Raw genomic sequence first — 24,579 nt, 5'->3', positions numbered from 1 at the left:
CAAAACAGTGCCTTGGAATTCCAGATTTGACAACAGCACAGTTTTCTTACAGTAAATATTATTAAAAAGGCCAAAATCTCTACCTTTAAAACATGAATTTATATTCATGCTATTCTACCAATTCCAAAAGAGAACTGAAAATATGCTAAGAGCAAAACCTAGCTAGAGGAACATACGGAAAAAAATCTTGATGTACAGGGCACGTTGCACAACTAAGGGCATGGGTGCAATCTTATTCCGCTCTCCACTCCTGTGAAGAGAGGACTGAAATAAACAGCAGCAGTGGGACTCTAGTATCATGCAGCATATACAGCATGTATGATAAAGATGCAACACAAGTAACATAAAATGGATGGACCTCTCTACCAAGTCAACCTTGACATGATTACATTCACATCAATCTTGGTAGCATTTTGTAATTAATCTTTAATTTAATTTCCACTAAGAATGTTGATATCTGAAAAAAACCTAGGCATATTCAATCAGCGTACTGCTTGAATCTATTTTGAGGGTATCATTGAAAGAAATGGTGATCTAATTTGACCTTTGCACATAAGCATCTTAATATGTTGGGAACTATGTATTAACAGAAGATGTTCTGAATTATCAATCAAAATTTACTTATTCCTAGCTGTCTAGGAAGTAAAATCTTTAATTATCCTGTTTGTGAAAGTATTATAATAATACTCTTAAATGGCAACATAGTGTATGTCTTACTAATATTTTATAGTCTACAACACTTAGATACCTGAACTACTTCTAAAACATTAAAATAGCAGTCTAAAAGCAAGCACTCTTTCTCACAAGAGCATATGAAATTTCTGTGTAATCTTGCTGTAAATAAAAGTTTTAAAAATAGAATTTAAAACAATGCAGTCCTTCTACTAATTTGAGCCAACATTTTTTGAATTCTGTGTCATTGGTTGTTAGCAAGGTCCAGTAAAAATAGGTGTTCTTTAAAAGAACATGTGTTTTTATTGGTTCTCTCCAGGGCTCTAAAATGCCAACAGCTGCAAGCAAGAAACTGGATTTCCTTCTAAAAACATATATAAAAATACTTCTTGGAGCACAGCAAAGAGAAGACATCGTCCAATTCAGTACTGGCAAAAGGAAATGTTGGATGTATCCTTTTAAGAAAGCTGAAAGCTAAAGGAAGTGTTTAATTTTAAATAAGAATGTCTAAATCCTGTTATCCCAAACTTGTGAAAATTCATACTTGGGAAACCTTCAAACAGAATCCTCTTAAAGTCAGAGACAAAATATTTTGTGCAACACAGGTTGCCTAAACATCTGATCTGAGGTCTAATTGTGCACTTAAATGGAAGTTCCCATGAATTTAACATTTTATGGAAGACGGGCTGTTAATTGAGAAAACCACTTCTCTACCTCACATACTTTGAGTACATCAAGGAATATGAGAGCAGTGTAGATGAATGTCAAAGACATGCCTTGATCAGAACACTACAGGCTTTGCTAAGTAAGGGATAGTAAAGCCTCAAAAATGGTAACATGTCATTTTATGAAGGTTTCATACAAACAATCCACCAAGAACCAGCTTCATCTTGTGGTCTACTGTGTGCATTCAGAGTTCTGTAGCCAGAGAGGCAATATTAAGATACACCCCCCCCCCCCCCGCAACCAGAAAAAGGTTTCCTCTCTTCTTCCAAACCCTCATGTTTGTTCCCCTCTCTGAATGTATTTCACTCAAAAAGTCTCCTGCCTTACTTAGCCTCATTCAGGTGACAACGTACTTGTCAGACAGTGAACCTCTTTACGCTTACTCCAAGTGTTCCTTGAGCAATCATCAGTGCCCAGCTGTACAGTTTTCACTACAACATCATCCATTCCCAGCAACAGGCACTCAATCTTCTCTTTAACCATAGTTCCACAGTGCAACCCAGCTGTGCTCTTCTAAATGCACTCAGTCTTTCCAAACAAATACCTCTGTACCCAGCACAGGATATATCACAAGCAGCTAAGACACAAAATGAAAAGTAAAGCAGGTAACATACCAAGAGGATAAGAAGAGAGTCAGCCAGTAAAGAAAGGATAGGCAGCAAGTACGTCTGTTCTTCCCTCTCATCTTCTAATTCAAACCATTAGGCTACTGGTGAGCCTTTTTTAACAAGCATCAGCTAAGATGATTCAGCAGAACAAGAATGTTTGTGAGAGGCAGCAGTTCAACCAGCAGTGGGTGCTGACCCCTTTCAGTGACTATCCAGGTGGGAGGGTTGAGAATGCCACAGGGAAAATCCAGACAAACTGCAAAAAGTAGCTCCTGCTAAAGGGGACACTGGTGGAAAGGTCAAGAAGTGAATCAGGAGAATATCACAAAGTCCTTGAGGCTTGCCCAGAAAGAGACACTTAAAAGGTGGTCCTAGTTCCAGGTACACAAAAGGAGTAAAGATGGTTTACAATGAAATGAGTATTTCAGAAGATAAAAAAATCAATGCAGATAACCACTTAATAGTGTTTGGCCTTTACTAGAAAATGAGGTTGCATTAACATATCAAACATAACTTTAGCACTTGTATAAACAAATCATCTTTAACATGCTGTCAGCTTTCAGCATCTTCTTCTTCAACTCGTACCTATAACATGTTAACACAGTGTTATGGCGCCTGCCATGTCTACACAGACTGATGAGTTATTTTTTGATCGTTACTTAACATGATTCTTCAGTGAGGTGTTCTGAAAGTAAAAAGGTAGAGACATTACATAAAAGTAAAGAAAAATCTGCAAGCCATTGGAGAAATAACATTAGGAGGGACAAAGATGGAATACAGCAAAGCATTAACATTGAGTGGAGCAACCCCCTGCCCCCAACCATTTGGTCCCTGTGCAGTTTGTTCAAATGAGACAACACCTATTCCCAGAGGCCTCATGCAGAAGCATATTTAACTGCTCTACTCAGGTTGATGAGACTGTTCACGTGCTTTTAAAGAGACATAAATGTTTTACTACATGGGTCCCTTGCTCTCATCTCACTGAACTAGATAGTAATGTCAGGTGCATTACTCATTTTCTATTTCAGCACAGATTTGACCCAGAGAAAGGGTACTGTGACACTCCTTGGCTGAGGAAGCAACAGCTAAAGTTGAATATAACAGAAAACCATAACACTTCCTTACTACAAATGCATTCTTGGTAGCTATTTAATCCCGTTACATCTATATTTGCTTTTAATATTACTATATAGCATACAATGTTTTCCATCATCTTTCATTAAAAGGAATCCAAACTAACCCCTCCTGAACTTATGGCAATATGCTAGGGAAAAAAAAGAGCCAGCACATTATGCCATTTATATGCTAGGAAAAAAAAAAAATTGATTTGTCTCTGTTAATACAGATATGAGGGTCAAAGTCTAATGAAATAAATGTACTAGGACTAAGATGAGGCCAAATTCTGCACCACCTTCTGCAAATTATTCTTTCCTGAATTCTGAATTACATTTGATTGTCTCATCCAATTAGTACATACAAAAGATAGTATTTTATGAAAATATATTTGTTCATTTCGAGTCCTTGTCAAAACCCACAATGCTTATAATGTTAAGAATCAGCACTGGCATAAACACACAAGACTCCACTGATGAGATTCCTGAAAAAAAGGACAGTATGTAGATGGAGGTACCACAACGCGCTTGCCCTGTTCTTGTACTCTTCCTGAGGCCTAGACTATTGGCTGAGTGGGGTTAGGGTGGTGAGGCAGGTGGATCTTTGGTCTGATCTGATCCCATCCAGTCAGCCTTATGTGGTCTCCGTAGTTTAATAACAGATCTTGTACATAACCACAGCCTCCCACCAATAGCTTCATTCTGTCATTAAATTTAAGGTAACATATTTTTATTCAAGTCAGGCAAAAATCGAAAGTGAGTGCTTAGTCACTTACCATGGATCAGCTGGTGCATAATTACTTGATTGCATATCAGGGCCTTCACTTTAAACAGTGAGTACCCTATCACATTCTGTGGACTTTTATGCATGAAGACCTTGCTGAACTAGGATCTCAATTACTGAAGTAGTAAGAAATAAAGCTAACCTAGTTCCTACTGAATAACTTGGGAAGATGGTTTATGTCCTCCAAATTATGGGAAAGTAGTAGTCCATCTGAATGGCAGATGAACTATTTTCCAACATGCATTTGTTCCTTTATGCATTTTAAACAAAATGCTCATCAGCAAAGTAAATGACATTTTGTATCTTGATGGAAAATGCACAAATACCATTAAAAGATGAGCTTATGGGATACCAAGATCCTACTACAACACAGCATAATACTTTCAGAAGTGACAAATTGCAGAGACATTTTGAAATTAGTCAACATATATTCACTGCAATGAACAACTGAAGTACAGATAATTATTCTAGACACCAAACATGAAAAAGATGAAGAAACATGGCTACTTTTTCACCTGTTATATTTTTTAAGTCATCACCTGTGGAAAGGTGAATACAACAAACAGCCACGTGAAGCAAACAAAACCAATTAAACTGATTCTTCTCTTAGTTTAGCATTTTGTTCGCCTTTTCTTACTTTGTTTATAATGATCTGCACTTCAGAGTAGCTCCCAGCTCAAAGATGCCGAATGGAATGCAAGTGTTCTCAGTTCAACAGCCCTTCTCTCCCCCTCCCCTCAATATTTTTTTTTTTAACAGTCTGCCCCTTGTCCCAAATTCATCACGATTTCTGGAGAGGAAAACATCTTGCGCCACTTGGATGCTGCACAACTCTTTCCTTTGCAGACAAAAATAATACCAAAGTCATCCAGTCAAAACACAAACCAACCTTTGGTGTCACTGTGAATTATGTACTTTGAACTGCAGATGTTTGGAAGCACTTATATTTATATAAATAGATTTTATCCTTTTTCTTCTAAAATAATAATTTTAAAAGAAATAAAGAAATAAATGAGTTTCTACATAATAATAACTAGAAGTATTTTTCCATTAAATTAAAATTTTTAATTAAGGCTTTCTAATCTCTGAAAGAAAAGACTTTTCTTCAAAATTCTGGCAAACCATCAACAAATGTGTTTAAATGATTATTTATACAATGCCCAGCAGCTTAGAACTACTGGGATTTCAAGAAAGAGAAGTGCTTTTGTAGAGCTTAGGCCTCAGGAACATATGCGTCTTTAAAAATTTATATTCTATTAGTAAGAGAAACACTTAAATGTAAACACCTTTTTTTTGCAGCAGTGCAATAGTGTCTTGCTCCATCAGAAGCCACAAAAAAAAATGCATCAAAATACAACTGAAACATTTTTGTCTTCCTCGTCACTATGAGCTTGTTGGAACCTGCAGCATTAAGGCAGATAATATGCTGTATATATGACTTAGTTTCCTCCTACCATTCCTTTCCCTTTCTATTTCTGAACACTTCAAAATGCAGCAAAACAAGCTTTAATTTATTTTCATTTGAACAGTTGAAGGAACTGTAAGTGCACAGAAGGACATTCAGAAAACTCAGACAATAAAGTTTAACTGTTTCCACTTTTCACATTAACAGTCCTTACATGTGCAGCTATTCAACAGCACTGAGTAGCCCTATGATACTCACCCACCCAACTCCATTCTCTATATATTCTTACACTTCTTTTCAGTGATGACATTTCAAAGATCAAGACAAGCTTGATCTACTTCTCAAAGACCTCAGCACACACAGGCTTTCCTAATCAATGACACTCATTATAAAAAACATGCAAGGAGAAGAGGAGAAAGGAAAACATGATGTTCTTGAGCTATATGTGATTCCCAGGTCATTCAAGCAAGGTTCTTGTGCTGGCTGTGCCACTGGACTACTACAGCTTTGCTAACAGAAGGTTGCTGACAGACTCCTGATCTGCAGGAGGAAACTTAACAGCAGGAGCTGCTGAAGCCACATAACTGGGTCACCTTCAAAGTATCCTGTATCCATTGCATATAAGTTACCAATCTTACCTCACCTCTGATGCATTCTTTATAGTCGTTTCTAATCTGAACATAAAGCCAGTAACCTGGAGTCAAACATTTATTCATGAGGCTGTACTGGGTCTGAAATTAAGCAAAAATGCACTCAACTAACCTACGAGTGGTTTTTTTCTAATTGCCTGTCATATATAAATAAGTGACTTCTGTTTTACATGGAAGTCACATTATTAATTCAATTTTTTAATTTCATGCCTATAAGTCTAATAAATAATGTATAAACTAAGCATGTAAGCTGATGAGTAGTATGCAAGGCTAGTATGCTTGCTCACACACACGCCCCACTGCAGAGTTGTAGAAACACTAGAAACTGGCACAGTACAATGAACTTCATATAGTCTGCATGTCAGTGTGTTGTATTCAAAAGCAAAGAAAATTACCAATACTCCCAAATAATTCAGCAAATGGAAAGTACTAATTAAAATTTTATCATAAGAGGGAAAGATCATTCAACAGTCACAAGATTCTCTTTTAAAAGCAATGACAAGAAAAAATTAAAACAAGTAAATCTTTATTAGCTAAATTCTAAATCACTGAATAAAGGTCTGTAAGTACAATAATTCTTAGACTAGGATCAGTTTTACTTTCAATGCATGGCAGCAATTCCAGCATACAGGTTCAAGAGATGATTTCAGAGTAGAAACTTCTGCACAGAAAATAATTCAGAGTAACTAACCTCAACATCTTTAAAAACATTTAAAGAACAAAATTACACAACACCAAATCGGTCTTGGAATAAATTTGCCATTAAAGCAGGGCACGTATTAGTATACTACTTACAAGAGAACCAGGACTGAAATACCCTACTGACTACCTGAAATAATTTCTACCCTGGTTGAGTAGTAGGTAGTACTGCAACAAAGGTCCTAAAGCAGTCAGTCAGAGCAGCTGAATATTAAAACACTATTCTGATCTTCTTTTACTTAAGGTCTTAATATCCATTTTCCGAGTCAATGCAACTCCCACATACTCATTTACAGACTATTTTGCAAGGCAGCTCAGGTCATTCTAAACTCCAGTGCTTATTACTGTGCAATTCGTTAGCACACTGAGCTATAATATTATGAAATGGGCTACTGCAGTCACAACACTTAGTAAATGCAGATAACCTAATATACCACTGATTTTTGTCTTCAGTTAAATAGGGCCAGATTCCTCAGTAGCCAGCCACCTTTTCATCACATGGGCTCAAAAAACAATCACATTTTATTCCTGCAGATTTATAGATCCTACACACGTTCTTTCTAACATGGAATTATAATCACAGAATCACAGAATGGTTGAGGTTGGAAGGGACCTCTGGAGGTTGTCTTTCCCAATCCTCTGGCTCAAGCAGGGCCACCTAAAGCCAGTTGCCCAGGACCGTGTCTAGATGGTTTTTGAATTTCTCTAATGAGGAAGACTATAAAAGGACTATAAAAGACGATGTATTCCTAATAAAAGGAAGGAACACAAATTTCAGAAAGTCACGAACTTCATATTTCACTAGCTAGTTTACTTTTTTGTTTTATTTCACCTCCTTCATTGTTGAAAGGAGCAAACACAAGTCCTCCCTCTCCAGTTTCTCTAGTCTCTCCCTCCTTCAAATGCAGCATCTTTCCTCCTCTCTTTTGCATGGCAGAATGTATACATAGTCTACTTCTCAATTCTCATCTTGGCCTGTGTGAGGTCCATTCCACTGCACTGTCTCATTTTTGTCTACTTTTTTGCTTCATCTTGTTCCCATAAATATTCTCTTTATTACGCGATTCTTCTCAGTAACTCTTCTTTAATTATACAAGTGTTTGGTGATATAACTCCTGATAAACATTGTCTAATCACTTTTTCCAACACTTAAATGAAGCTAGTAAATAGGACTTCCTTGTTTTATGGGATGAGAAATTAGCACAGAAAGTTTAAGAAGCTTAATCAACTGACAAGATCATGTCAGAATTGGGATTACTACACCTAAAACCTTTGTTTGACTGACTCGACCAAATGATACAGAGCTATTGCTTCCCGTGGCCACATGTTTTGCTGGCTCCTCAGAAAAGTAGTCAGCTTCACTACAACCAGATGGCCTGTGGCCAAGAGGCAGCTTGTCAAACATCTGACACAGCACACCATGACAGATAGCTGACAACTGCTTTTGTTTAAAGCATTTCCCCCACCCCCCATTAATACCCCACAGTGTTGGTACGCAAAAAATATATACAGTAGAACGGAGGTAGCAAAGGTATGAAAGGTGTACAAAAATGAGAAATTTAAGAAAGAAACATTCACAGCCTAGATCTAGAAATCAGGAATCTGATTCTCAGATATATGCAAGGCACTCAGCTGCTGACAGTGATACGTTTTTAGAAAGTGTAACCTTGTTTAATTGAACATAACCAATATTAGTTGACAAGAAAACAAAATTTGGTACACAATCTGTCATTCTAATGAGCTGGTTTTCAAATAATCTTCAATGGATTTTCTTAAAATCCATATGCAAACAAGACTATTGCCTAAACGTTAAGTTGGCATTTACTGCACAAAAGGAGAGGAATACTTCTGGTCTGATTTTAAATATCATCACATTATTCGAGAAAACAGTATCATGGATCACTGTATAGATGCCACAGTTTTTTAATCTCTTTATTCAGATATTGTATCATGGGATTGCAGGTGTTCCTCGTAGTACACACTATCTGTTTGTTCTGATAAATACCGTACTCTCAATTGAGACACCAGTTGATTAAGTGGCAGTTCTTCAATTTTTTGTTGTGTAATGTGTTCTCCCAAAACTTCTTTAATGTGTAATAAAAGCTACTTTAAACTAGAGATTATAACAAACTAAACCAGCTAACTAGGTAGGTGAAAGCACAAAGTTCTGCAGATATGTCAGGGATGAGAAACACTTTTTGAATATATGACCTGAATGATAGTATTTGCTCTTTCTCCATGGAAGCAACATGCTTTTTTAGGAAACTTCAATACTAAAGATCACAATAATTAATATTGAAAGCAATATTAATACCAGTGTTTTGACAGTCTGAGAATAAGTGTGAAAATGGAGTAACATTATAAATCTTCAAATGTTAATGTGAAATCTGTTTCTTTCTCACCAATACAGAGATCTAGGTAACAGCAAATATATAAAATTTATATTTCAGACATCTTTTCAAATTTCCTCATATGCACTGAAAAGTGGAATAAAAATATTGTCCTGGTTTCAGCTGGGATAGAGTTAACTGTCTTCCTAGTAGCTGGTACAGTGCTATGTTTTGAGTTCAGTATGCGAAGAATGTTGATAACACTGATGTTTTCAGTTGTTGCTCAGTAGTGTTTAGACTAATGTCAAGGATTTTTCAGCTTCTCATGCCCAGCCAGTGAGAAAGCTGGAGGGGCACAAGAAGCTGGCACAGGACACAGCCAGGGCACCTGACCCAAACTGGCCAACAGTGTATTCCATACCATGGGACGTCCCATCCAGTATAGGAACGGGGAAGTGGGAGGCAGGGATTGGCCGCTCGGGGACTGGCTGGGTGTCGGTCGGCGGGTGGTGAGCAATTGCACTGCGCATCATTTGTACATTCCAATCCTTTCATTATTGCTGTTGTCATTTTATGAGTGTTATCATTATCATTATTAGTTTCTTCTTTTCTGTTCTATTAAACCGTTCTTATCTCAACCCACGGGTTTTGCTTCTTTTCCCGATTTTCTCCCCCATCCCACTGGGTGGGGGGGAGTGAGTGAGCGGCTGCGTGGTGTTTAGTTGCTGGCTGGGGTTAAACCACGACAAATATTTTTTAAAAAATCAAGAAATTAATCAGCTTTACACAAGCTTAAAACGAATCATACATAGAAGACAAAGACACCCCACAAAGAAACGTTTAAGAAAGTAAACAAAAGCTCTGCAAAACTAAACCAAAACCACACATCTAGAAATTATGTATTGCTCAGCTTCAGTAATACTGAGAAACATCTGTATGATTTTGGTACATGAATAAGACTTGTCCAATATTAGTTGAATTTGAAGATTTTACCTCTGTAAAAAAATTTAGTTTTAGCTTCACTGAAGTGTTTTACAGGGATCGATGTGACTAGCTACCCAAATAGATGCACACTTCTCAAGAGGATTGATCATGCAGCTTTGAATTAACAGCCATCTAAAATCTTTCAGATATGTTACTGAAAAGCAGAAATACTTAACCTAAATTCAGCTGCCTTCGACACATGCAATTACTAACATTTGCCTCATCCAACTCAAAGCTTCCTGGCAATTCCATCCCTCATGTGTAGAGGGTAGGACACCCAAAGCAGAAAAAAATTAAGAAAAACACCAAGATAGAAGAATGTTATGACAACTTCTGAAAGCAAGTGATGGGCCTGCCTGCCAAAACAAACAAAATGGGTAAAACGCATGACTACTGCTGAGAAGCGTCTGGATACCATAGAAGACAACACACACGACATAAAGAGAACATGTAACAAGACACACAGCTGCTGGCTAGCCCTACAGTAGAAAGCAGGCTGATATGACTGCTGATATTTAGCACAAGGGATTAACAAGGATTTTGCTGTTTCTTCTGGGAGGCTGGCAGTGGATGCTTTCATTTGCACAGTGAGACTTTCAAGACTAGTTTTGCAGACTGAGATTCAGTTAAAGTCCTAACATTTTGATTGTGAATGGGACCTCAAGCAATGAGGCTGAAAAAATGCTTGCAGATTAAGAAAGAATACTTTGTCTCAAAGCTACAGAAGATGGAAGGAGGTAAACTCACAGAGAGGGCTGGTGTTCACTCCTGTCCTGAACACAACCCAGCAGAGCTCTTTCAGGCAAAAAAGAGTGAAATCTATTGTTTCCTAACATTACTGGGATCTGTAACACAGTCTCTGAGGTATGAAATTCCTCATCATGATTACAACATGACTCGGAAGGAAATCTTACCTGTTGGTGACAAGTCATCTCATGAGACAAGTAGGAGTAAAGTGTTCATAGCCATTCTTCTGATACAGAGCTTTACTCTCTTTTTTGGGTTTTATCTAAACTTTGGTAATACTTCTGCAGATAGCAGAGAAAGGTGTTACAGCTAATTAAGAAATAACTCAGCATAACTGAAAGATGACAAGTAACTGCAGCAGAACTTTGGTTAATAGATTTACATGTTTATAGGTGCTAATTCACTAACTAGAAGTAATGTTAAAACTCACCTCTCTCTCAAAAGTTAGTTATGCATTCTATGTTCTCAACAATATAAAGTACACATTCAGAAGCATTGCTGCTGATCATCCTGCATCAGTACATTACACTAATGAAATATCCTGTAGTTAGCCACTTGTTGTATTCTGTATTTCTGGTAACAACTCCAGAATTGCAAAAAGTTCTCATACTTTTATGATTTAATACTGTTCTTCATCCACAGTTAATTTTTTTTTTTCTTATAGCTAAAAGTATGATAATTTTTACACAATCACAACTTCTTAAGGGCCTTTAAGTATTTCTACATATTTGAATTGTGTCATTTTAAAAAGTATTTTCAATACAAAAGTAAACTATAAATCAGACTATGATGTTTTGTGCTGCCTTTGTGTATACCCACAGCATATTCAACAATAAGTACTTTAAAAACACTACTGAAAAGAATGACAACAAGACATAAACATCAGAAAGCATTAACAAGTTCCCTGACAACAGCATTTTACAATCACATGTGGACGACACGCAATAGGAAAGCCTGTCCTTCATTTACAATGGAGGGTAATGGAAGCTAAATTTTTCTTGTTCTCAAGCAACTCGGCTTGAAAAATAATTAACAGTGAATAAACAGAACATGGAAAAGAGGGTAAATCCTAGATACTCACCATCTGAAGCACGAAACAGTAAAGCCATACAACAAACAAATGTAGGCATACTTGGTGAACGAGACATAGATAAGTTAATGCTACTGTGAAATCTTTCTTTCATAAAGAGAAAGTTGATAGATTTTCTTGTTCCGCTTTCTTTGCCAGGGCCACTACACACTTTAGACCAGAATATGTACAATAATTTCATCAAGACTGAGGACTTCCAGAAACTGATTAATGGCTTCACAACCAAAAAAAATGTCACAACGTCCAGTCCAAAGTATGAGGGAAAACTGCTCTTGTGGTAATTTTTACTTGTTCATTTAAAAACAATTAAAAATCTAGAAAGAAATTGAAGTAACAAAAATGTTTATTAAGTCCTACATTTCACTCACAATCATCTACCATTCTCTTGAAAACGAATAATCAGCTTATCATCATTACAATAATTTTTCCTTACATCCTCTATTACTGCCAGACCTAAACTTCCTTACTCACCACCTCTCTTTACTGATTCACACACATGTTGAATCATAAGGATGACTGTGGAGGGTATTGCAATGCTAGAAGATAGATCAATATTTCACTTTAGGGACTCTGGGGGGAAAAAAAAAATAATGAAGTCAACAAAAAGCAGCTCTATTAATTCTTCTTAGTCCCATGTCCCACAATATTCTTAGCCAACTACTGATGTCACGGTACTGGTACGATCAGCAATATAGTTTGGCTGCTATTTTTTGAAGATATCTCCATTGCCAAATGAAATCCAAACTTTACATTCTGTGTGTCATTTTACTTGTGATCTATGCTACTAGTTTGAAACCTGTTTCCCCTTGAAGGAACCAAGTTCATTTATGTCTTGCAGACAGGTCCAAAATCTTCACCAGAAAAGTGTGCATATAAAGTAGTCTAAAATTTTCAAAGTAAAAAGGCTGAATAGAAACGTACTGGAATACTTTCTCCAAGAACACTGATAGCTTTTACTTTCCTTTAGCTATTTATTTTTTTAATAAATCTGATTCTCCTTCTTGAAGTCATCTCATTTTTATCCTTAATTTCATGTAATACACTAGCAGAGCTTTAATGTAACTAATTTTTAAAATATTTTCTTGGTTTAAATGGATTTTTTCCATTTCTATACTTATAAATAATGAAGCTTTATCTAAACTTCTCAGTAACTCTCAGAAATTTTCATGGAAGAAACACAATTTGCATGCTACTTTGCACTGGGGGTGCAAATTGTAATTTCTCTCACCAGTCTCTACTTCTTATGCTTTGTTTTGCACCACGGAGTGCTATCTGAGAACATGAACTGGATTCCTTTTTTGATTAAAGCAAACTCAAATATGCACTCCAGGAATGCACATAGTGCATTCTGACACAAACGAGCATTCAGTTCATAGGACTTGACTATACCTAGTCCAAAGTAAAAACAAACCAACCAACCAAAACAAAAAAAGTGCAACACACACACCCCCTGAAACATGTTAATGTGGATGTCAGATGCTGAGAGCTATTTCATACTCCAGATCCATTCCTATTTGTTCACACTACCTGCTAACACAGACATAATCCCCCACAAAGTTGCAACTGTGAACATTCAAGAAGAGGCAAGTGGGTAAAAGTAAGGAGGGAAATGAACACACAAGTCAGACATATTAACCTTTTCAGACTCCACATTAAATATAAATATGAAACATAAAAATCTTGTTTGTCATCTATCAAAAGAATTTTTATGCAAACTCATTTGGGTATCCAAAATAACAAGTATTTTTGCAAAAAGATTTCTTAGAAAGTTGCCTAAGAAAACTGCCTTTTAATATGAAACACACAGATGGATTTTTTTTTTTTTAATTTATTTTTAAGAATATCAGAGACATTTTATCCAAAAGGTAAGCAAACTGAAATCTGATTCAAAACTCAGTACCTAACTTGAAACTGTGAAGCGTTAAGTACCATGGAAAACTTACTTTAGGTACCTCTACAATAGTTCTGGTACCTATAGAACTTATTGCATGCACAGTGATTCAGTCTCCTTTTCAGAGGTAATACTATTTGAATTCTGCTTGTATCACATTGGACATTTCCTGTATGGGTTGTTGCTACTGAAACAGGCGATCAATAAGCATACAAAACATTTTTCCTCTCCTTCATCCTAGGGTTTTGACATTAAATATTTAAATTAATTCTAGAAATTGGTTTGGAAGTCTAAGCTGTGTGAACCTAGAGCTTAGCACCATGATAGATGAGTCAAATAGCAATTAATCAAACAAGCTTGCATGCAAATTTAGTGTCATTTTCAAAGGGGTGAGGAGTTTCTAGCTACTGAAGAGAAGATGAATGTTCGACTGGAAATTCATTAAAGTTTACAATTAAAGACACAAAGCTTGATCATGCCCTCAAATACTATGCAGACATGTATCTTCTGAATTCTGCACAACACACTGTTTGCAGAGGAACAACAGGTGATTTAACAATGCAAACAATGATGTGCCTTAGGGCATCATTCAGCCAGAACCTTATGGCAGTAAAAAGAAGAAATGTAGTATCAATTAAAAATTTGCTTCAGAAGTTCAAAGAGACAAACTGTAATCCCTCTCTTCAAGGAAACACTGCATTAACATTTACATATTTACTCATACTTAGCATTCATGGACTAAATACAAAAGTTCGGTATAAGAGCTCCTTAGGGTAATCTCCTTCAGATCATCTTCTCCCTCCCACTAATGACCTACCAGCTGACCTGCACTCCCAGCTGTGAGAAGCATTAACTCAAAAACTACAAGACCTCATGCAACCAAAGCCTCGCTGAAGTCAAACTAAGGAATAAGCTGCAAAATACTCACTTTCACTAGTGAAATTCTGACTCCAGTGAAATCAAAGGGAGTTTCATGCCCTACTAACAAATACTTCCCCCTATAAACAAATCATGACCTCTGCTACATCAGTGCAAGAGACCAAATGACACTACAGACACAGATGTGTAATGTCCCCAAATCTTCTATCCTCCTGTCTGAACATCTCACCTCTCCTCAGCTTTCTTAATGCCTTGAGAACTGAGTTACATACAGTGATCAAAGAAAACAGAGCACCGTGATGAAAGATTAAACAGGTGTTATTCTTTTGGGGAACATTCTACACAAATCAGAAAACCCAATGTAAGACATCAAGAGGATTCTGTTTGGCCAGTTTCCTCTCTGTTTTAGTCTCCAGTGGACTAAAATTCCTACTTCAGAAGAAAAAAATACTTCACACATCTTCTGAACCTAGCCAAATATTTAACTGAGTATTCCCCTGGAAAATATTCACGCTCCAGCTAGCACAAATATATCCAAGGTAGAGAGTAAGGGCATACCTAATCACCTCAGAAAGTAAAGAATTATTATAATTTTTCAAGCTGGGTTTGTTTTTAGAAGAAGTAAGCAGCCAAGTAGGGAAGAACCTACCCTTTTGTGAGATGCAAAAGATTCTTGATGCTCTTCATCATCATTCCCAATAATTTTACTCCATGCCTCCCAACTACAGCAGTCACTGGCTCTGTTTGGCGCTTTGAAAATTCTGTAACTGGTGAGATTCACTTGGTTTATTCTGAGAAGCAGCAAAGACAACATGGATTTAACCATGTTCAGTACAACATGGACTTCCTAAAACATGGATTTAGTCAAACTTTCAAAGGATTATCTTTATTTAGGTACACAGGAAATGAAATGTGACATTATAAAGCACTGTTCCAGTGCAACACAATCAAACGGAACTAATATTGCTAATCACAACAGTTGCTTGTATAACTTGGCTTTTTGTGATCTTTCTTTAGGATCCTTTTACTCAGCATTACCTGCAAAGAAGAGATGTCTGTGAGGTTTACCTGAAGCCACTGATGAGAATACCAATGAAACTGACAACCATTTCTTCAGCTCCTGTTTCTTTTCTCCCTGCAGTCACGGTGCAACTTTTAATGTTAAATCTCAAATTATTATTTTTTAAATCTATTCTATATTTTATTCCATATCCCTATTGCTTTCTCTTGGGACTTGGACTAAATTTGCAGGGCAAAAGGGGCATCTTGCAGACAGCTCATCTCTCTGTTTAACCATCCTGCTGGCAAGTAATTTCCCCATGCCCATTCATCTGCTACCTCTCAGAGAAAAGCACTGCAAATGAGGGAAACAAGAACTTGCTGTTGCCTGCCCAAAGGAAACCAGCCATAAGAGTGAACCAGCATGGTCCTTGGATCCTCAAATTATGATAAACGTCCCCTTTACCTTCACTTCCCTCCTCAAAGAAGCCCGTTACCAAAATCATCAGTACCCCACAGCAGCTGCTTCGTTCACAAACAACTGTGAATACAGTGTCCTACCTTTTCTTTTCCTGTTCCCAAATATCAGTGGCAAAAGGGAAAAGGTAGTAGGGGAAGCATCCTGGCAGAGCAGCTAGGAGGACACTGTCAAATGTGCTCCTGCCAACCAAGAACTCGATTGGTATCCTTAACCAGGAAGTGTCAAAGGGTACCAAAACACAGAGTGTAAAACTGAACTGCTAATTCAAATTACTAAAAATAACATCCCAAACTGTGGTTTGGGTTGCAAAGGGATCACACCTCTATCCTAAGATAAGAGAGTCATGAGGCATTGTAACCTTGTCACCTGAGTATTCCCAATTAAGGGCCGAATATCTGTAAGTAATTTTTTTCATTTACATATGCTTTTATTGTTTTTACGCTTCGTACAGCTCTTGGGTTTATTACTTCAGTAAGACCTGTTCACTCATGTGTGCTGAGAATGCCTTAATGCTCTGTGAATCACAGATAACAGAGCTCTACACCTTATTTGGTGTAAAAGCAGGGAAATTGTTTGAGCAGAACGTAAAAAAAAAGTTAGCAAGAAGCTGGCTTGTAAGTACAGACATTTATCAGTTATTAGTCATTAGTCGAAACTGATAATGATGGGCAGTCAAGCGTAGTGCTTCTCATCTTTGTTTTCAATGATGATAAAGTGCTCCCTGCTGCCAGACAGTGCTTCAAAATGGAGAAAGGTACTTAAACTTGCTTCAGATGAGCAACTGGGTGCATGCCAATTTTTTACATGAACAGTCATAAGCATGTTCCTGCACAGCAGGATGTGATCAAACTATTCAAAGCTGTAAAACCAGGTTTGCTTGCCAGTTATGTTATTGCTTCAAGATCAGTGTCTTACAGATGATACTTTGCCAGCCATGAAACCACTCTTTTTCCTTAACAACAAATTCTACACCTTTAATATTTAAAACTCTGTATAGAACTGACTGTTCCCAATTAAAAAAACATTTACAGAATGAAAGTTAGGACTGAAAATATACCAAACACGCAATCTCCTGAACTATAAGCCATCTCTTATTTAACTTTTAAAAATCACTTCCTTCAAGCTGTACCAATTTAAAGGTCCCCTTTCTTCTCTAAACCAGAAAAGTAATTGTAATGACTTACTCAAGTCCTCAGCTTCAGCTGCCAACCCTGTAATCATATTAACATTCCTGTCCACAAGGTGTGATGTGGTTAATAGGTGGTTGCTAGTTTGAGACATTGCACTGTATTGCCTCCTGCTGGAAAACACTTCTTTAAAGTATTTTACGAAGATCAGAAAATGTGACTATGCCATATGTAATCTTTATTAAAGGTCTGTCACTAACTGGATTGCTCAAGCAAGAAAGATTTTTTGAAGAAAGGCAGAACTGTAGTACAACTAACTGGACAAGTAAGTTTTTTCCTTGAACGGGTTAAGACAAAACTGAAATAACAGACAAGAAACTGGCGTTTTATTTCTCATGACAGTCAGCATCTTTCTCCATTTTCCTTTCAGAGGATCAGTCATAAAACAGACTCAAGCTCCCCAGTATAACACAATATCTGTTCACTAACAAACATATCTTAGCAAATACAACCAAACAGTTGAGTTTGTTTTTTTAAGGGGGTTAGTACAGGAGAAGATGGATGTCAATGTTTAGCCACGCTTTAGTTGTTTGTTTTTTATTCACTTGAAAATACATACTAAAAGTAGTATCAAATATTTGAGTTTATACCATTTTATTTGTTTTCACAAATACAAAAAGTAGTTTGCATATTTGCTCAGCAATCTAGTGAATGATCTAAGATTACATACACATGCACAGCTCAATACAGTGATAGAAGTGCCTCTATCTGCTTCCTAGTAAGAAGTAACATACATGTTTGAAATCACAAAAAAAAATGCAGAGGTTCTTGGTTGTTATGGCTCAAAAAAATATTTTCATGACTTTTCCAAGACATGGACAGTGCTCTTCATTTTTTGAAGAATAAAAAAATTATTCCCATAAAATTCAAATAGAAGAATCACAACTAGCTAACCACTGTCAAGTATGCTGCAATAGCAGTCCAGTTAAATGCAACTTAATAGTATAACTACCAGAAAAAGTATTGCAAAACTGCATTTCAAAGACTAGCTGAAAGTAATATGTATTTACTTGGTCACAGGAAATGCACAGTTTATAGAATGTCCTTTCTCTAGGAATGTAACCTATTCCTTACTTGAAATCAAAGCAATGTGTTTGAGCTGTGAAGGCTTTTGTATTATTGTTTCTTATTGAGAAAAATCAGAAATCCTACAAGTAAAGCCCCAAAAGCTAGATACTACTTATATTCACTGTGGTCAATTGCCAAATGCCAGGCTATCATGAAGAAAACCATAAAGAAGGATAACAGATGCAGCTTCATTAAACACAGTCAGTCCAAACCCTTATTATCATATAGGCAGTTCTCTGTCATATGGAACCAGTTATGGTGGTCACTCAAATGACACCACTGTCTCCAGCACTGTACAACAGCAAGCAGGAACACAGCAACATGCTGTTCACACGAAGTGTCATGAAGCATTTAGCTTCCATTGCCCAGTGACCTCTGAACTTTAAAAACGCCTTTTCCAGAGGATAGCCACAGCATGCTAATGGTTTACTCTATTTCTATTACTCTATTTCTGCTTTGTCTCAGCCTGTTCTCATCAATCCCTCCCTCATACTTGCTGTCACCTCCACCAAAAAGAAAAAGATTTTAACTTGCAGATGTTATGAATGCCTGAGGCGACCTCAGATCTAACTTCCAATAATTTGCATTTGTTATGCTAAGCATATACATCCCCTGAATTATATCTAGTCCCTTTGTGGTCTAATGTAGGAATCCCTCTCCTATTGTTCTTGCTGTTAGCACTGTAATAACTATCGCTATTGCAATGTTAACAAAAGACTACTAATAATTCAAGTACGGTACGAATTCCCAAGGAATCATCAAGTAAGAAACGCAGGTTGAAATGATAGCTTCAATTCCAAGGACCTCTTTTCAAGATACAAGAGTTACAGCTGTAAAAGCATTACACGTGTGAAAATACAACGCATGATCAATAGAGTTCTATTAATTAATTTAAAACAGTGATATTATAAATTAAAAACAGTATCACAGTAGTACAGTTTCATAACAAATATTTAAATTTTCATTTTGTGGGGATTTATTATTTTATTAATTTATTTTTTCAACTGCACTATTTACTTAACATTACCTGTGCTTTTTACTGACAAGCCTAAAGATGGCTTTGCTAATTGTGGCACTTGAGCCATTACTATATAAAATAATTATCTTTATTAATTTCCAAGCTGATTACTTGAAAAAGATTATTCCTTAAACAGGCAGCTTAAAAATAAATTCAATTGTATTGGGTTTGCATGGCAAGGTTTTGGTAGCGGGGGGGGGGCTACAGGGGTGGCTTCTGTGAGAAGCTGCTAGAAGCTTCCCCTATGTCCCATGGAGCCAATGCCAGCCGGCTCCAAGACGGACATGCTGCTGGCCAAGGCTGAGCCCAACAGCGACGGTGGTAGCGCCTCTGTGATAACATATTTAAGAAAGGAAAAAAGTTGCTGCAGCACAGAAACTGCAGCCGGAAAGAGGAGGGAGAACATGTGAGAGAAACAGCCCTGCAGACCCCAAGGTCAGTGAAGAAGGAGGGGGAGGAGGTGCTCCAGGCGCTGGAGCAGAGATTCCCCTGCAGCCCATGGGGAAGACCATGGTGAGGCAGGCTGTCCCCCTGCAGCCCAGGGAGGTCCATGGTGGAGCAGATATCCACCTGCAGCCTGGGGAGGACCCCACGCCGGAGCAGGGGGATGCCCAAAGGAGGCTGTGACCCCGTGGGAAGCCCACGCTGAAGCAGTTCGTGAAGAACTGTAGCCCATGGGAAGGGCTCACGTTGGAGAAGTTCGTGAAGGACTGTCTCCCGTGGGAGGGACCCCACGCTGGAGCAGTGGAAGAGTGTGAGGAGTCCTGCCCCTGAGGAGGAAGGAGCAGCAGAGACAACATGTGACAAAGTGACTGCAACCCGCATTCCCCATCCTGCTGTGCTGCTGTGGGGAAGGAGGTAGAGAATTCAGGAGTAAAGTTGTGCCTGGGAAGAAGGGAGAGGTGGGGGGGGAAGGTGTTTTTAAGATTTGGTTTTATTTCTCATTACCCTTCTCTGATTTGATTGGTAATAAATTAAATTAATTTCCCCAAATCGAGTCTGTTTTGCCTGTGATGGTAATTGGCAAATTACCCCAAATCTCCCTGTCCTTATCTCGACCCACGAGCCTTTCATTCTATTTTCTCTCCCCTCTCTAGCTGAGGGGAGGAGTGATAGAGCGGCTTCAGTGGGCACCTGGCATCCAGCCAGGGTCAACCCACCATGTCAATTAAAATGTATATTAAAATGCCCTACAATGACATTCTTCTGACATTCATAAAGTTTTATGGTCCAAGTATGTCTGAAAGTCCACTTCAACAAAGAAGCAAAAACTGACAGAACAAAAATAAAAATATCAAAAGATCTTTCTCTTTTGCTGAAAGTGTTTCTCTTATAAGCTGCTCACTCTTCAAATGCCCGTGCAAAGAAGAAAGAACAGACACTTTTGGCAGGACTGTTGGATGTTTCCCAGTAGCTATGCTGCTCATCATTATTATAAAAGCAAAAGAAAGTAGACTGAAAAAGTTAAGTTCCACCATTAACATCTTCCAATGTTAACATCCTTTGCAGTGCATACTGGATAGACACACAAAATATTTTAAGTACCAGGCAGATGGGACTTTCAAGGTTAAAGTAGGAGAGTATGCAAAAACAACGATTGCAAAAAAAGTGAAAATTACAGGGTCTGTGGAAGGGACTCTTTTACCAGGAGACTTCTCAATACAATATAAATTCAATCAACATTATCAATACCACTCAAGATCACAAACCTGACTTTAAATCTAATAGAAATCAGTTAGATGTGTGCTAACTTTGGAAACTCACGTTAAAAATCTAAATTTTCAATATTGGAAGGGTCAGATGAAATATCTTGCCTGGGATGAATACATAACAAGTTTCATCCAGTCTAAAATCTTGTGTTTTCCCAGGAGATCTATCCCCTACTTGGACTTCTCCTCCCTACAGCCTGTTCCTATTGAGCTAAATCTAGGCTAAAATCCAGGAAAGAAAACTATGGGGGAAAAAAACCAAAACAACAGAAAAACTCTTCCATGAGATGGGAAAAGCAAGGAGACTCTCTTCATGGTGAAGAGAATGAAGACAATATTGTTCTGTGAAAATAGGAAATTGCAGGGAATGAGTGATCTGAACAGAAAAAGGACCTCAGGGTCTTTCAAGTCACGTAGCAGAAGTGTAAGACTTTGAGAGTCAAGGACCACATGCTGATTTTTATCTCCTGAATCTAAGGCAACAAAGGGAGGAATTGCTTGTATTGTTGCATGGGGTACTGTTATCTTCCTTTAACGTATATTTCTGCCACTTATAACCCTTTACAAATCCTTGAGCCCCAGTTAACTGTCGTCCAATGCATTATACCAATACAGCATACTGCAAAACTAAGCCCTTAATAGCTTTTTAGATTGGTCAATACACTGAAAACTATTTTGTTTTAAACAAGGAGACAGCTACTGATCAGGTGCAAAAAATACAAAAATAACTTTTCTCATGAAACGCATTGATGCCATTTCAATGGGCACTATTACCATGAAGAAACAGTTGATCATTAATCAGCCATTTACTACAAGGACTCTCTTTGAGATTTTCAACAGAGAAAAGTAAACGAAATAATTTTCTTCCCCAAAAGTAAAAAAAAAAAAAAGGAAAAAAGAAAGAAATTTGGTATTGAGTGATTATATACTTGTAGAGACTTACTTGAGACAAAGCAGCATCCCGTTGTTCTAGTACTGCATTCATTTCCTCAGCTATTATTTTCTTTCTACGTTCTTTGGTCCTGTGTATTCGATTCAGAATTATAGCTCCATTCTTCAGTATATCTATCCCTGTGTCTGCATTGTTTATTCTGTTCAGTAATTCCTGTAATGTCTACCAACAGCATTATATGTTAGTCAGACATGAAGTTTTAATATATTTTATTTAATATAGGGTTTTAATTAATAGGCACATGTGAATTGTAAATTGACTGAGTGAAGTTATTGAATTTTCATATTGCAGCAAAGATGTACATTATTAGTGTGTCAATTCTTCTTTTTCCCACATCTTAGTTCTTGAAACCCACTCAATTGAACTTAAGCCTCTAAGATATAAGACTGACATCAAGAAATCTCCTCAGAGAATGGCTTACCATGTCATTTTCTTCAGGGTTAATATTTTCTAGCCTAGAAAAAAGGGACACAGAAAGCCTGATCAGTAGCATTTCCTTAGTGCAGCAAAATGAGTTCGCTTTTTAAATCTTTAGAACCTCAAGTAATTTCATTCTACTAGTCTTTAGAGTCAACCATGACACTGAACATATTAAAGTGCCACCTGCTCGACTCCATCTTTCAATAATGCTCCATATCTTCAGCACTGACTTCAGACTGTTAAGTTATTAATGTTTACTGCTATATATGACTACAAGGATCAATTGTTCATATGTGCTTAGATGAAGAAAGTTCCCCAGCGATAGAAATGACTGATGCTCTTATTTTATTTATTTCTGGGCTTACAACTTTTACCTGATGTATTTTTGTTGCTTTTACTGCACCCCAAATGAAACAGGACAGGACTTTTGTGGAGGTTTGGTTTTTTTTTCATTTTAATGTAATTCTTTTTCTACCTCTCTCTTCCAAAATGAGGAAAAAACCCTAGTTGAAGTTTCCTTAAAAATATTTTGATTTTACATCTTGCATAAAATAGCAAGCTAAGCCAATTCTCTGCAAGGCCCTTATTTAATTCTGGAACAACCCCCCCTGCACTTTCCTCCCTTTCTGTTTCAACAGAACATATATTGACCTGTCAAATACAAAGATGATATGAGGAATTTAGTAATACAACATTGAACATTGGCTGTGCAAAAGCAGTGAGTGATAGCACAAAAATCTAATAAATGGGACAGAACACATTTTGTTTTACCTAAGGTTAGTTATATGGACAGCATATTATTTAAAACACTTATGTGTATTTTAAAAGGGAAGAGACCTCTTTTTCTGGAAAAATGAGCATATTAAAGTTACCTTACCACTCCATTGCTACTTACTTAACAGTGACTTCTACTAAAAGTAGGTCTGTCACTAGCATATGATATTTTAAAAGACAGATATAGTTCCATTAAACATCTACTAAACAGCAACACATGCTTTTTGAACACTGCTGTGACAGGTGCTGCTCTGAAGCCAAGATTTTAGCTAGCAAACATCATAGAGCACTTGACAGCACACTAGCACCTTTTACATTAAAGCATTATTTTTACCAGATAACAGTACATAAGGCATAGTAAATCAACCAGTACAGAAATTAATTCTTTAAGTAAAAAAGAAATAATTCAAAATGTACTACTAGTGTACAACAGCTGGTATAGTCATATGGAATTCACAAGCAGTAAATACTCCAACATATAGTTAGCACCAGGACTAAGCAAAACAAAGTAAGAGCTAACCTTTGCTGGGTTTGACTTGTATTCATAAAGTAACACAAATCATAAAATAACAAACATATTATAAGTCCAAATTCTCAGAACTGGCTCCTTGACTTGGCTCCTTGTAGAGTTCATGCTTTAGGTTTTTACATTGCTAAGTGCCACTTCATGTGGGACTTAAAAATGGATCTCCAGCTAGTTTGTATTCACAATGAAAGGAACGGTATTTGTCAAAGTAAATTGGCAGGACTGACCTGGCTTCTCCAGAGGACTTCTACCCTGCTAAAAGTGTGGGTCAACAAAATCACCCAGCCGACCAACAGGCTGGGTAAGCAAGACACCTTAGGGAGAAATGGGGTTGGGAAAAAGAACAGGAACTTCTACCGTAAGTGTAGCCCTTCAGCATACTACTGCCACAAGGGATCTGTCTGCAGGTGTACATACACCTCCTTAGGTGACAGTATTTTTTAACAAGCAGCATTCAGAGCTGTGTATTTGCCCTGCTGCATCTCCCTGTGCTGTGCATAGGCAATAAGTGACCCTCAGTTCTCTCATGATTTTAAACAGCAGTAACCAAGGATTCCTCTTCCCCCCATTTCTACACACGTTCTGCTAATGTAACCCTTAGGGCCAACAGAACTGAAAGAATTTTGGTTGTTACAGTTAAATAATGACAACAGAATTGCTCCAGCTGCTAATTTAAAGAAAGCATTAAAGCTTTTGATAAAGGTTGGCAGGCTGTTCAATATTGCCCTCTTGTAAAGATCTCTGATTGGAGTAAGTCCAAAGCAGATGGAAGGAGTGACCTGTGCTCTAAAACTTGATGAGTGTGGCACAAGTAGCCAATGTTCTTTAAAAAACCCCAAACCTCTATGTGCTCCACATCTGAGACAGA

The 24,579-nt window shown here is 37.4% G+C and overlaps 1 protein-coding gene across 3 annotated transcripts in view; it reads right to left on the bottom strand.

Annotated features, from left to right (window-relative positions):
* Positions 1–24,579, bottom strand: part of MIPOL1 (mirror-image polydactyly 1) — a 197,533-nt gene that overhangs the window by 98,621 nt on the left and 74,333 nt on the right. For all 3 annotated transcript variants that reach the window (XM_052782649.1, XM_052782648.1, XM_052782647.1), the window contains 2 exons: positions 22,413–22,446; positions 21,983–22,153 (listed from right to left, as the gene is read on the bottom strand). In XM_052782649.1, coding sequence (XP_052638609.1) covers positions 21,983–22,153; positions 22,413–22,446 — 205 coding nt within the window. The remainder of the gene's footprint in view (positions 1–21,982; positions 22,154–22,412; positions 22,447–24,579) is intronic.

The sequence above is a fragment of the Harpia harpyja genome, chromosome 3 (genome assembly GCF_026419915.1).
Source record: "Harpia harpyja isolate bHarHar1 chromosome 3, bHarHar1 primary haplotype, whole genome shotgun sequence".
Taxonomy (NCBI): domain Eukaryota; kingdom Metazoa; phylum Chordata; class Aves; order Accipitriformes; family Accipitridae; genus Harpia; species Harpia harpyja.
The sequence above is the reverse complement of the archived record's forward strand: the minus strand, read 5'-3'. Positions and strand labels throughout refer to the sequence as shown.